The sequence below is a fragment of the Neovison vison genome, chromosome 4 (genome assembly GCF_020171115.1).
Source record: "Neovison vison isolate M4711 chromosome 4, ASM_NN_V1, whole genome shotgun sequence".
NCBI lineage: Eukaryota > Metazoa > Chordata > Mammalia > Carnivora > Mustelidae > Neogale > Neogale vison.
Genome location: NC_058094.1, coordinates 77,632,888 through 77,646,406, shown reverse-complemented (window position 1 = coordinate 77,646,406; position 13,519 = coordinate 77,632,888). Strand labels below are relative to the sequence as shown.

At 44.5% G+C, this 13,519-nt stretch overlaps 1 protein-coding gene across 1 annotated transcript; it reads right to left on the bottom strand.

Moving 5' to 3' along the window:
- Positions 1–2,136: 2,136 nt before the first annotated feature.
- Positions 2,137–7,221, bottom strand: PENK (proenkephalin). The gene is made up of 4 exons (XM_044244482.1): positions 7,142–7,221; positions 7,001–7,057; positions 6,341–6,481; positions 2,137–3,130 (listed from the first exon to the last, which is right to left on the bottom strand). The coding sequence occupies exons 2-4, from the start codon at positions 7,037–7,039 to the stop codon at positions 2,468–2,470; spliced, it is 843 nt and encodes a 280-aa protein (XP_044100417.1). The 5' UTR covers positions 7,040–7,057; positions 7,142–7,221; the 3' UTR covers positions 2,137–2,467.
- Between the last annotated feature and the right edge of the window lie 6,298 nt (positions 7,222–13,519).

Sequence of the window (13,519 nt, the reverse complement as noted above, 5' to 3'; positions counted from 1 at the left end):
AGGCAGCCAGAGAGAAGGTGTCCTCACGGCTGACCAGCTTTTCCTCTTTCTTTCTTCTTTTCCTGTTTCCCTGTCCTTCTTCTCTGTTCTCTTCCTCCCTAACCATTTGTAGCACATGCTCTAGATTCTTCATATTCCACTAGGCATGAGGAGAGGGAAGAAATACAAGAGTGAGTGATACTGTCCCGCCCCAGGCATTGCTGGCCCCTTAGCCAAGGTAACAGGTGGCAAAAGAGGTGACAGGTCTGTTAACCACTCTGAGAGTTTTTGTCTGATCTACACAGCTACCCCAAAATGCAAAAGAAAGGGCTCCTACTTAAAGAACTGTTCTTTATTTGAAAAATACTGTGTTCATTTGATTGTGAAAATTGTGATTTTTCTCAAACCTTATGGTATGAGGTGTTTATATGTATGGATACACATTGTATTATTACAATAACTATGTTATTTTCTTACCACGGAGGGAGAAGGACATTTTACTCTTGCCATCTCTAGCATGTAGGTTGGATTCCTGTTTCCAAGCTTTGGGAATCCTTTGCTCTAGGGGAGAGAATTAAATGACTTTTCTTTTTTTTCTCAAAAGACTAGCCCCATGTTTCTCCAATCTGACCTGCAGATGGGTTTTATTTGGTCCACACTGTTTTAAATGGAATTAATGACCCAAATTAAAAACTTGGGCTATTACTGCAAAAATCTGGGTTTTGGGTTTCTTTGGAAAAGCTTGGCTATATGGTCCTGGCATTTCCCAGGGAAACCATTGGCTAAGGCTGAATGGAGACCTAGTACCTCCAGAGTGAGACTTACCACTCCTTATTGTTAATGACACTGGTTTCCTAGAGTCATGACACTGGTTTCCTAGAGCCAGCTGCTCTTTATCACCTTTCTCCTGATTTGCTTCAAACATTTTCATTACTCCCAAGTCTAGGTCAAAAGGAGAAGGCTCTCACCTGGAAGAAAAAGTTAGTTTGCCAGGGATCAGGAAGATAGTCTGTGGTGTGGCTCTGAGGGATACTGACTAATACCTCTTGCATAGATCAGGAGGAGAAGAGTCTTCTAATAGTGTACAGCCATGTTTGGTGTCCCGGGAACCTCAGTAGGGCTGGACTTAGTGGGACAGACTGCCCAGGACAGAGGAGCTGCCTCATCAGAATAGAACACACAGGCTTGCACACTGCTGGACTGCAGGACAAAGACCCTTCTTCTATTTTTCCGAGTTGGTAAACTCTGAATTTGGGGGGAAGCACACCAAAAGAGAGAATAGCGGAGGGTTCTGGAGAAATGACCTAGTGGATGGGAGTTTAGCTGCAGGTGGTTTCTATTAGAAAAAGGAGGACATGTTACTTTTTTGGTTGTTGTTCCTGAATGTTGCCCCAAGTGGTTTAATTAATATGAAGTAGCCATAAGCGTCTTTGTGTGATAATTTGCTTTCTAAAACATCTATAATATCTTTTCCAGTAATCTGATCAGCAAATTCCTTCATTATTTTATTCACTCATATGTCCATTTGTCAGATACTGGAGAACCCACCATTCATGGTGGTGTAAGGATATACACTAGTGAACGAGATACGGTCCCAAGTTCTTCTAATTCTTGCTAGTGATCTGAGTGAGAGACTGGGAGTGGGAGTATAAAGGACCTTGCTCAGGAACAAGAAGAAGTTTGGGGTCCTCATTCTATTTCTATCCTTCAACTGCTGGGCAACCTTGGTTCAGCAATTTAACCTCTCTGGGCTTCATCTGCATTTGTGAAATGAGGCTAAATTATCTTTCGTTTATTACTAACTTGTAAAATACTTTGCTGAAGAAAACAGACATGTACCTCTGGATGTAAGTACAGATTTCCTCCTATATGAGGGCATAGATAGTTTCTCTATTAGGCTTTAGTTTATCTTCCTGTATCTGATTTCCAGAAAGAAGAGTGGAAATACACTGTACTTTGCTCAAAGTGTTCACCCATCTAGGACTTATAAGGAATTAAATGAAAAATGCTTCTGCAGCCTCAGCTGTTGGAAGTGAAGGAGGCCAGTGATGATTCTGCCCAGAGGAGAGGGCTTCAGTATCTTCAACTTTAGGATTGACCGTGGGAACAGGAAAGCCAGCGAGGGCCTCGGAGAAGAAGAAACTTACAAGAATGTCATGCAGCTGGGGTAATGGGTTTATTGTCTCTATTTACAATTAAGCATTTGTTGGGGTTTTGTTAAAAATAAAGGACAAGGGAACAATAGCGATTGTAGCATGTAAACGACACAGCTGCCATAGACCAATACTGAGCGTGAACACTGTCAAGCGAACACAGAACCTGAAGGAGCGCCTTCAGGTTGTATAGTTAGTTATCCAGACAATAAAGGCAACTCTACAGTGCAAGCAATGCGGGATAATAAGACACGCTGGACCCGGGGCAGGGCTGGGGTGGAGGGGAGGGGGAGAGGAAGGCTTGCTGGGGCCTGGGGCCGCTGGCTGCCAAGGGGTTAAAATCGCATAAATCCTCCATATCTTTTCTCCATCTCAGGAACTTCTTTGGAGTAGCTTTCCCCTTCTTCTTCAGAGGGCAGAGAGTCGGCAAAGCGCTTGAGGAAGCCCCCGTACCTCTTCTGGTAGTCCATCCACCACTCCGGGCGACCGACTCTCCTCATGAAGCCCCCGTAACGCTTCTGAAGCTCTTTGGCTTCTTCTTCCAGTTGCGGGCTCCTCTTTAAGGCTCTCATGAAGCCCCCGTATCTCTTGCTCACTTCTTCATCCTCACCAAACTCTGAGTGGGGGCCGCTTTCTCGGTTCTCCCCGGTTCCCAGCAGCTCTTTGAGCAGGTCTGAGGAGTTGGCCAGGGCATCCTCCTCCTCCGCGTCCTTCTTCATGAAGCCCCCGTATCTCTTGGCCAGGATTTCCCCTCCATTGGCCTCTTCTTCCTGCTCCTGAGGATAAAGCTCGTCCATCTTCTTCATGAAGCCGCCATACCTTTTCATGAAGCCCCCGTACTTTTTGGCCAGCACGTGGTTCTCCTCGGGCTTGCTGCTCTCTCTGAGGGCGGTGGCGCCATCCTGGGGAAGCTCCAGCTTGGACAGCTGCAGGAGCTCCTTGCAGGTTTCCCAGGTTTTGAGAGAGGGCAGCTTCCCTTCACATTCCAGGGTGCAAGCCTGGGAAAAGAATTCCATTTAGTGATAGCAAGAGGCTTTTCTGATTTCATTAGGTAAGCACGTTTTTGTGAACCGCAGCATGTGTGCTGTGATATGGAAGGTCTCATATAATAAAGTAATTACCCTTTTCTTAGGACAACTTTTCAATATAAGGAACAGACAAATCAAAGGAAAACGGAATCACTGTGGGTAATTAATTGAATCAAGTTAGGATTTTTTTCTTTGAATTTTAACAGATTGCATCTGCCGTGCCATTTCAATATTGTAAAAGACTTTTTCCACCTAGTTTTAACCTAGATTGGCTGCAGGCGCAATCTAATTTCACTGGATAATTTTCCACTGTTGATCGCATTTTGTTTGAACATTTTCTACCCAAGAGGGAGAAATTTCTCTTTATCTAATTAGGGATATCATCCCCAGATCCCTTTTATCTTCTTGTCTTACTGATACACTCAATATTAATAATATAAAGTTTGTTTACTTTCTTATGTTACTATTCTACCTGGAATGGCATCGAGTATTCTTGCAAGCACTTCCATTCTTTAAAGAAAAATAACAGTTTCAAAATAAATTGGAAAAGAAAGACATTCTAAAACTCAGTTTAAGTCCTGTGAATTATTTGGATATTGATGTACTGATTTGCTGAATAGAGAGATGCTTTGCTCCTTCCTTTGATTGAAAACAGATTAAAACAGATTTAATCACCTTGAACCAAATGTTTGTAATGATGAGCTCTGATATGAAATTATCATATGCAAATGTTCACATATTAGTCATGTTTCTTAACATTTAGTTATTGGTGTACAAAAAGTTTTTAATTTTTCCCAATGGAAATCATATTATTTGACAAAATGGGAATAAGAAATGATCTGTATATAATTTCTTCTTTTTATTATATAACAAATTCTAATAATTGTAGAATTTAGGCTATATGTTCTAATAATCTTTTTAAGATTCTCTTCTATTTGACAGATCACTTGGGTATGATTAAAAAGAGAACTAATATTACATGAGTATTTATAAAGTTTATATAATATTTCTGGACATTTCAGGCTTTTGATAGCCACTTGAAGTATACTTATAGAATGCAGGTTACAGACACTTGATTTAGAAAAATGAGGTCCTTTCTTGATATTTAAAAATATATTGGTATATTAATTTATATAAGATGCACACATAATATTTTCCCAATGCAAGAAAACAATTTATGAGCACAACAAAACTCCTTAGGGTATTTTAACCAGCTCTTAATAATTATTTAAGCTTTGTGTCTAAGACAATTAAATGTATGCATGTATAAACATCTAAAGATGATGCAGTGATGCAGTTAAAATGATCCCATGTTATTCTTGATACCTAAGAAATAAAAACATTGTTAAAAATGTGAGATCTTCAGGTGTCAATAACATTTTCATTCTAAAATGTAATGTAAATGATTTCCTTGCCAAAAATTACCATTGAATATTTTGTGTACTATTACCAAGTACTATTACCAAAAGGCTTTTTAATGTTGGGATTCCTTCAAAAAGAAATAATGGCAAATAACCAGAATAAAACTAAATAAGTCAAGTTAACTTATAAGCTCCTGTATAAGTCTATGCATTTTTTGGTAGTATTTATCACACTCTGTGTTCTGTGGTCAAGATCATATCAGAGAGCAAATTCAATTTGAACATCAATCATGGCATGCCTGCTTAGCTTTTCATCCACCAGAGAACTAAGCACAGGTGTCTTTCAGGTGGTAGAGGTCAATATTCGTTACATTCATTCTACATAGTTTGAGTTAGTTGGCCTCATTTCTCATGTTTTCTGCATCTGAGCTGAAATTCCAGAACTGCTATAATACCAGCAACATAGTCATTAGCAAAGCCTTTAGTCATAGAGAAAATAACAACCCTACATGTAAGCCCCAATAAAAAGACAGTCAGTTAAACAAATCAGAAAGACAAAAGATACATGAAGGGGATTGTTACCCCTATTTAAGTTGCAACATTTCATCACCATACTTTAAATATAAGACCCTACTGTGTGTCTTCTTTTTAGGGCCATGTTAGTACCTGCATAAATGGAATGAAGTTAGATCAGGTAACTCAAATGAAACAAGCAAACATTTAACCTGGGATGTATGCTTTGGCTTTTGTGGAATTCTTTCCTTAATTTTCATCCCCATTTTATGCATCTGCATCACAAAATTTCTTCAAAGGCTCAAATGAGGAGCTTAACTCCTTGGATTAATACATTATTCTCCATTGACCCTTTTAAGTCATCACACAATTTCAGCAAATTGAGAAGACAGTGCAAAGGAATTGTTGGAGGAGTGAGTTAAAATGAAACTTCCTGGGGTCCCAAATTCAGAGATTCTGATTCTGTTTCAGGGGTGATTCAAGAGCAGGACTCTGATCAGAATGAGTATTCTTTTTGTTCTCAGCTTTCCCTTTTCCCACCCCATCTCAGGTCATGTCGTTTATCTTTTCATTGTTGTCACCTCTTTGGACCTGGCCACCTCTCCTGTGCCTATTTCGTAGCCAAATTAAATTGTTGTCTTAGTTGCTATTACAAAAGTACATCCAAGATAAGACAGAAGTTGAATTCCAGTGTCACTTGCCTGTAAGAGGTGCTGATCTCTTTCTCTCCGGTCTACTGCTCCTCCCCCCTCCCCCTTCCTACAGATCCTAATTCTTTGCGCTCTCCTATCCAAAGGTTAGGGGAAGGGCTTGAAGGATTTGAGGATGAAAGGGCTAGAGAAATGAAATCCAAAGAAAGATAACGAAATGTCACTAATAAAAAAATGACATTATTTGCAGGAAAGATGGGAGGAAGGATTGTGTGGAAGGGGCCCTTGGTGGGATATGTTAGGAACTGGGGTGATAGAGCGTCTTCCTTGGAACAGGTGAGGCGACAACCTAGTGCTCTCCAAGATGCCAAAGAGAGCATAGCTCCGGGCTCCTGCGTTCCCAGGGTTAAAACGAACTTGGTTTGTGCGGCAATACTGCCGCCCTCACCCGTCCCTAGATGGTCGCGGGTCCCCAAGCTGAGAGCTAGAGCGGGACTTTCGTCGGCGTTCGGGGAACAGTGGGACACTTGCGTCACCAGAGATCGTCGCCGCGGCGGCGGGATCAATGTTAGTCCAGACAGTGCGCCCTGCGGCCTCAGGCCGGGCTGTGTGCGGACTGACTCCGCTACCAGCCCACCCACCGCGGCTGCACTCACCAGGGGGTTGATGTCGGTCGGGCGCGCCAGGCGGTAGCTGCACGTCGCACAGTCCTGGCTGCATTCCGCCCTCACGGTCGCCAGGAGCCCCGGGCCGAGAGCCAGCAGCCAAGTGCAGAGTCTCAGGAACGGCGCCATGGGCTGCAGGGAGAAAGGGACGTGAACTCCGAGTGTGCTGGCCGCAAAGCGGGTCCCTCCGAGGGACCTCTCGCTGGGACAGTCCCAGCTGGGGGTTGTAGAGCAAGAAGTCCTAGGGATGCTCTTTCCTGAGCCCCTGTCCGCCCGGCCGACGCCGCTCCTGGAAGCCCAGAGGCAGATCGCCTCGCGGTTTCCAGGTTGACACTGCCACCCCGAGCACGGGGATGCCCGGGAGCTCGGCTCTCTTTCTGGACTTCCATTGCCTCAGAAGGATTCTGGAGAGAATACCCGAATGCGAAGACCAAATGCAAGAGAGAACGGGAGCCTTGCGGAGGGGAGGGCTTTCACCCGGGTCACAAACAGGGACCAGAAGAAAGTTGGGGTACCCCATGCAATGAATGAAACGCCGGAGGGGGAACCCCCCCCCAAAACCAACTAACCAACCAAACAAAAAAATCAACCGAGCAGGCGGACGGCCCCAAACGCACGCAACAAAGGCGCGATTTGGATAACTTCACTCACGTTGACGGCGATCGGATGGCGCAGGCTGGTCGGAGACATCGGGTCCCAAGCACTGCTCTGGAAGGGAGAGAAGAAGGCAGGTGTGAGCCGGGCGGGCGTCGGGGCGAAGCGACAGGGTGCGCGGGCAGACAGGGGCCTCACCGTCGCGGTCCTCTGCGTTTGCAGGGCTCAGAGCGCCTGCCTCGACTGGCCTCGCTGTCCCGGGGCTGGTGGCTGCCGGAGCCACTTTATAATTAGCCCCCAAGCCAAGGAGGCGAGCGCGCCCCAATCGCCGGCGGGCTGCAGCTGACGCAGGCCCTACGCCAGCCCCGCGCCGACGCCCTCGTGGGAGGGGTCCGTCCCATCACCCGCACGCGGGCCGGGTATGGGGGGCGCAGGGTGGCTCAGCTAGCGTCTAGGTGACACACCGAGGCAGTTAGGACATGTGGGGAGAGAGTAGGATGACATCACGCATCCCCCCTTTTCCCCCCAGTGAGGTCACTGAAATTTCACTCCCTGGGGGTGCGGACTCCAGGGAGATAGCCAAGGTGGAGGCGTTAGGAGGGGGAGGTGGATGGACTTAAATTTCTGTAATGTGCTGGAGACCCTTCGGGCTAGTGAACCTGCCCTTTCTCCGCCTCCTGGGGCGGTGGGTGGTCGCGGGACGTGCCAAGCAAGGTCGTCCCGAATGTCATTTATCCACCGGTCTGTCCGCCCGCATCGGACTCCTAGTTCCCTGCTGCAGCGTCAAACAGCGTCCGGTACATCGTAGGCGCTCAGTTAAGGGTTAAAGGGAAAAAAAATGGATTGAAACTTATGGGGAATCTTAAAGTCTTGGGACTGAGTTTCCCCTTGCACGTTAGTGAGACCCCTTGCCAAGCGTGGACGCGAACAGCGTTCCTCCTAGAAACGCTTCAGCCCCCGCGGGAGGAGACCCGTCTTTGCTCCCTAGGCGGGCTTCCAAGTCGGGGACATTCTGCCTCAAGCGCGCTGCCTAGGATGTCCTTGATGAGTGAGAGGGGGTGCAGGACAGGTGTGATGTCAGCGTGCCAGGACTGGAGTGGCGAGGGAGACGCAAGGGACGCGGTACACTGGCCACCTGGAGCTTGGGGGCGCACATCCTTTCGGCAAGGAGAGAGCCAAGAGACAACCGTGGGGTCTGGGGCTGTAGATTGAGACCCACTCCGCCGCTTCCTAGCTCTGCGGGAAGATTGCCAAGGTGAAAGTTATTTACCTGGGTAAGGCCTCAGTTCTCTCATTTGGCAAATAGGAGCAAGAGGGAGTTAGTCATTCCTAAGAATCCAGAAAGACGCAAATGAAATAATGGGAGAAAGCCTTTAGCCTGTGTCTGGCATGTAGAAGGTTCTGGCAAAGGGGTATCGAATCATCTATCATCTGTCATCCACCTACCTTTCGGTTTGTCTATCACTTAGCCGTTACATCTCGTTTATTTATCTACCCGTGTTTTTCTCAATCCGTCCGGGCCCTAAAGAGAAATCACAAACCGTCCCAGAGCCCATGCACCGGGAGAGCTCGGGTCTTTCCCCGCCACAGGCGCTCTCGGCAAGCACCGGCCACAACCTCAGCCTTCGCAGGTACCAGCAGCCTCAGCGCTCTCTGAGGCTCAGGCCGCGCTGCATCTCCCATTTTGGTCGCTAGAGGGAAGTGCACTCTTGCGTAGGTTTAGGAGAGCAGACAAGGGGGTTTGTGCCTGCTGGGCACCCGCACCCCAAGTGACCGCAGAGCTGCAATGGTGCATGGCCAGCCTTCTGGGCAGGGGGAACTCTGCAGCCGGGACCTGGAAAGGGGAGCTCTGGGGTGCCTAGCCCTAACTAAGTAGCCGGCACTGACATCTTGCCAGAAAAGCACAACGTGCCCTTGGGACATTTTAGGCATTTCACCGGAGTGGGCTTGGTGGTATCGTCTTGGGCCACTTAACCCTCTCTGCAACGGAGAGTAGAGCTTACATCTGTGAATGAGATTTCCCCCAGTAGCCTGCGCTTTATAAAGGCAGCGGACTACACTGCAGTACCCCGTGCAAAAAGAGTGCAAGAACAAATCCTATACCAAAGGAAAGAAATCTTGCTATATGGGCACCGGCATGCCTGGCATCACGGGAGAACTTTAAATACACAGTCAGGACGAGAGACTGAGACGTGTGTGTGTGTGTGTGTGTGTGTGTGTGTGTAATGATCGCACCACGTGTGGCTTTAGGATATGCAGTGCCAGACATGGAAAGTCTCCTTAAGGTTCAAAGGTGTTTTAGGGATCATTTATCCCAACCCTCATTTTATAGGTGGGATAAGCAAGGTTCTGAGCGTCCAAATGACATCCAAGTGACCAGCCCAGACAGTGGCAAAACCAGGTTCTGCCATACCTTTCTGGGTAGGCCTCCTTCCTGGCATCTACCTCAGGTCTGCTTTGTTTCTGTTGGAAAAACCAATGTCTGCTCTGAGTTCCTTTCTCCTGGTGAATCTGCGTCTTTCTCTGCAGATTTTTAAATGTCAGAAAAGAGAGAAAGAGAAGGGGAAAAAGAGGGCTTCCCCCAGGAGAAGTTCAAGGGCACTTAGTGTCCCAGTACCCAGCCAGTGTTTGGGACACAGTGGGGGCTGTGTGTTGCCTGACTGTTGGAAGATATGAGGGAACAATATTGTTTGCATGCTCCAGAAATGTTCTCTTCCATTCTCTTCCCCATCTGCCCTGGAGACTAAATGGCATGCATTTTTGTATTCATATCTTTATATTTGAATGGTGGTACTGGGTTGCATGGAATTTATCTTTTCATGATCCTGTAAATATTTATTCCAAGTTCATAGATATTGCAGTTACCTTCTGAGAAAAGCCTGCTCTAGAAATCAGACTTCAGAAAAGGGAAGAGAACCTTCTCTTAAGGCATTTAACCCAGAGAATTCTGATTTCCATGTGAGGATCAAGACCACTTCTTCTTCTGATCCTAAGGTCCCAAACTTTAGATGAGAGGGATTTACTCCAGAGACCATAAAAAGGTGATTTTAAAACTTTGGTGATGAGGGGTGCTCTGGAGCTGTAGGAGGGATTTAAAAATCCCTTGCAATGTCTTCTTTCATCATTTTCAGGATTGAAGTTGCCTAGTTTGAATGATGTCCTTCCGGTGCCTGTTTCTCCCCTTGCGACTCCTTCCCCCCACCCAGATAAGAAACTTTATTATGGAACTTGCTCTCCCTCTGCCCCAATCCCTAACATTTCAGTAGTGGGACCACAGCAGTTCTGCACTCCGCACTCCGGGGATTGTGTAATGTTTCAGCATAAAAGCACTACGTTCTAACATTTCAGATGTTTGGAGTCATGTCAGAGGCAGGGTAAACTAGCCTGTTTTCTGTTACAATCTAAAGTACATGCTTTGAAAGCTAGGATTCTGTGAGTTAGGCACGTTATCATGAAGGATCCTGTTAAGGAATTCTTCAGCCTGGCTCAGGACATAGGTCACAGAGAGGTGGTAAGTGGGGTTGGTTGGAAGAAGATGCTTTTAGGGTATGATAGATCCCCACTTCAGGGAAAATGAGTGCTGGTACATTCTCATTCTCAAAAATCTAGGAAACAAAATAAACCCTTCAGAAGAAAAGTGAACTGATACATACTTGCTCATGAGTAAGTCTAAATAATAGATAATATGCCAATGTTTTGGAGAAAGACAAGGGGGAGAGGGGCAAACAATAATAAAAATAGCAGGGAAGGGGAACTAAACTCAGCACATCAAACATAATGTATACATATGTGTAAACTTGGAATTGAAATAGAATTCCTAAGGTAAGCCTTCAGGTCTCAGACAGGAAAAAATAAATTTAAGTATTAGGCATCAATAAAACAAGTTAGATGATGACTCTTTAGATTCCAAGAAGATAGAGTTTAGGATCCAACCAATATATAAATGCTTTTCTCCCCCGCACCTCCCCCAGGGATCTGAATCTTAATTTTATTTCTTACTCTAATAAGGAACAGAAAACTTAATTTTAAGCAAGTTATGTTTTTTAATGTTAATAAAGTATAGAATATTTTTAGAATAAATCTTACAAAAGAGGCACAGGGCCTTAACAGAGAACATTAAAAAATGTTAATGAAAAACACTTAAACCTAATAAATGGAAAACACAATCTCTAATTTAATTACTTCCTGTGGTGTCATTTATCTTGTTCCTCTATCTCCTGCAATTTCTAGAAACTGGAATATATATCTTAAGTCGTGATAGATTCAAATTAAATATATTTTGGGCTAGATTATGTCATTAGGTGGTATTTCAACTTTATATTCCATCACATGAACATATCTAGCTATCCCCACCATGAGTGAAGCTACAAATAATCACTGAATTAGGGTGATTGACCACTTGATTGGAACGATCTTCAGGTTCTTATTAGTTACTATTGGTAAGAAGTCATTCATATGCTCCTTATAAAATTTTTAACAAAAGTAAAGAGTCTAATGACATTTCCCTGTTTTCACTGGCAAATATTGTCCATTTCTTTTGCTAATACAAAAATATTTCAAATTCAGACTTTTCATATCATGTGTTTAAAAAATAATGGTGATCCTCTAATTCACAGATCACACAACCAATCCCATGCAGGCAGTTTGTAAGAATTAACCCACATCCTCCACAGAGAAATAATTTTCCCATATTTTGAAGATAGAGATTTGGGGCTGTAAGTCTGGCTTTTGCTTCTAGGACCCCTGATTAGCTCATCGCCCCCTTCTTGCTCCTGACCAGCTTCCCTTTGGGTTGTGACACCATGCTCACTGGGCACAGGGAAACCACCCCTCCAGGACCTCCATGTCCCCTTGTCCAACAGAAGTGGCATGTACTGTATACTGGCTGCTCAGTAATGTCCACGTTCTAGAATATTCTCTTGCCAACCATACCATGCTGCAGTGTTGCTGTGAGTTCTGGATGTCACTCATCTGGCTTTCTGGTTCTGGGCTGGGTTGGGCATGCTGTCAGACTACAGCCCAAATCAGATCTTAAGAGGAGCCAGAGATGAAGCTGTGCTCAGTCTGAGGTAATCATCCTGAGGACTCTGAAAGCCTCATGTCTTGCCCAGCTTCCCCACAGACGGAAGACAGGAGTATCTCCTGGCATACAAGTCATTCATGGCAACCTATTCGGGAAGTTATAAGTTTGTGCAAAGGCTGCAAGCTGAAAAAGTTCAGGTGTTTGAGGGACTCCTGAGTAGTTTGACTTTTATTTTATTTTACTTTATATTATTTTTAAAATGTTTTTCAAATTCTATTTAAATTCTAGTTAGTTAACATACAATGCAATGTTGGTTGCAGGAGTATAATTCAGTGACTCATACTTATGTACAATACCCAGTGCTCATCATCACAAGTGCCCTTCTTTATCCCCATTCCTCTACACACCTCCCTCCATCAACCCTCGGTTTGCTCTCAATCTTTAAGAGTCTCATATGGTTTGTTTCCCTGTCTCTTTTTCTCCTTTTCTTCCCCCTCCCATATGTTCATCTGTCTGGTTTCTTAAATTCCATAGATGAGTGAATTCATATGGTGTATTTGTCTTTCTGTGACTGACACTGACCTATTTTGCTTAGCACAATACATTCCAGTTCCATCCACGTCGTTGCCTATGGCAGGATTTCATTCCTTCTGATGGCTGAGTAATATTCCATTGTGTGTGTGCCACATCTTCTTCATCCATTCATAAGTCGAGCAGCTTGTATTTTTTAAAAGTGATTTTTGGAATTGTCTTGAAGCAATTGGATAGCCACACCAGCGAACTAGTCATGTTAGAAAATAATATTGCCCCTTTGGACTCAAACCTTATTTAATAACCTGACTTTGACTTGTTTTTGGTTGTTTACAAAATCAAATCACATTTCCCTCCTGCAGTACCTGCAGAGAAGGCAAAAAATATTAATTGAATCACTGCATGAAAACATCCACCAAGGAAACAATTTCCACAATTGAGGCAGTGCTAAAGGAGAAATCCTAAATAGGTTTTGAGCAACAACAAATCCCTAGAATGAATGCACATGCTCCAGTTTACCTGGAATTCTTGAGGGAATTCCTTTGCATATGATCCACAGCACAGAGCTGTGTATGGATACACAGTAAAATTGTTTTTAAAACAGTTGTGTTTGTACTTACTTGTACAATTGTACTTATATCTTCCATGGCTCCCATGTTCATGGGATGGGCTCAACAATTTAAAATGTTGCCATAAAATTATATAAGGACATAGCAAAAACCCTTCAGACATTCACTTCTAACTCTATCATTATTCTTTTAGTATGTACTTTGTTTTCTATAGATATCAGAACTCAGAAATTTTTTTTATTTTTTAAATTTTTTTTAAAGATTTTGTTTATTTATTTGACAGAGAGAAATCACAAGTAGGCAGAGAGGCAGGCAGAGAGAGAGAGAGAGGGAAGCAGGCTCCCCGCTGAGCAGAGAGCCCGATGCGGGACTCGATTCCAGGACCCTGAGATCATGACCTCAGCCGAAGGCAGCGGCTTAACCCACTGAGCCACCTAGGCGCCCCAGAATTTT

What these genes read in the sequence shown, in the direction of transcription:
- PENK (XM_044244482.1), bottom strand. Translation starts at nt 7,039, where the DNA reads ATGTCTCCGACCAGCCTGCGCCATCCGATCGCCGTCAAC. An exon ending in GCCATCCGATCGCCGTCAAC is followed by an intron (nt 6,482 to 7,000) that starts GTGAGTGAAGTT and finishes TTCTCCCTGCAG; the next exon opens with CCCATGGCGCCGTTCCTGAG. An exon ending in CGACCGACATCAACCCCCTG is followed by an intron (nt 3,131 to 6,340) that starts GTGAGTGCAGCC and finishes TTCTTTTCCCAG; the next exon opens with GCTTGCACCCTGGAATGTGA.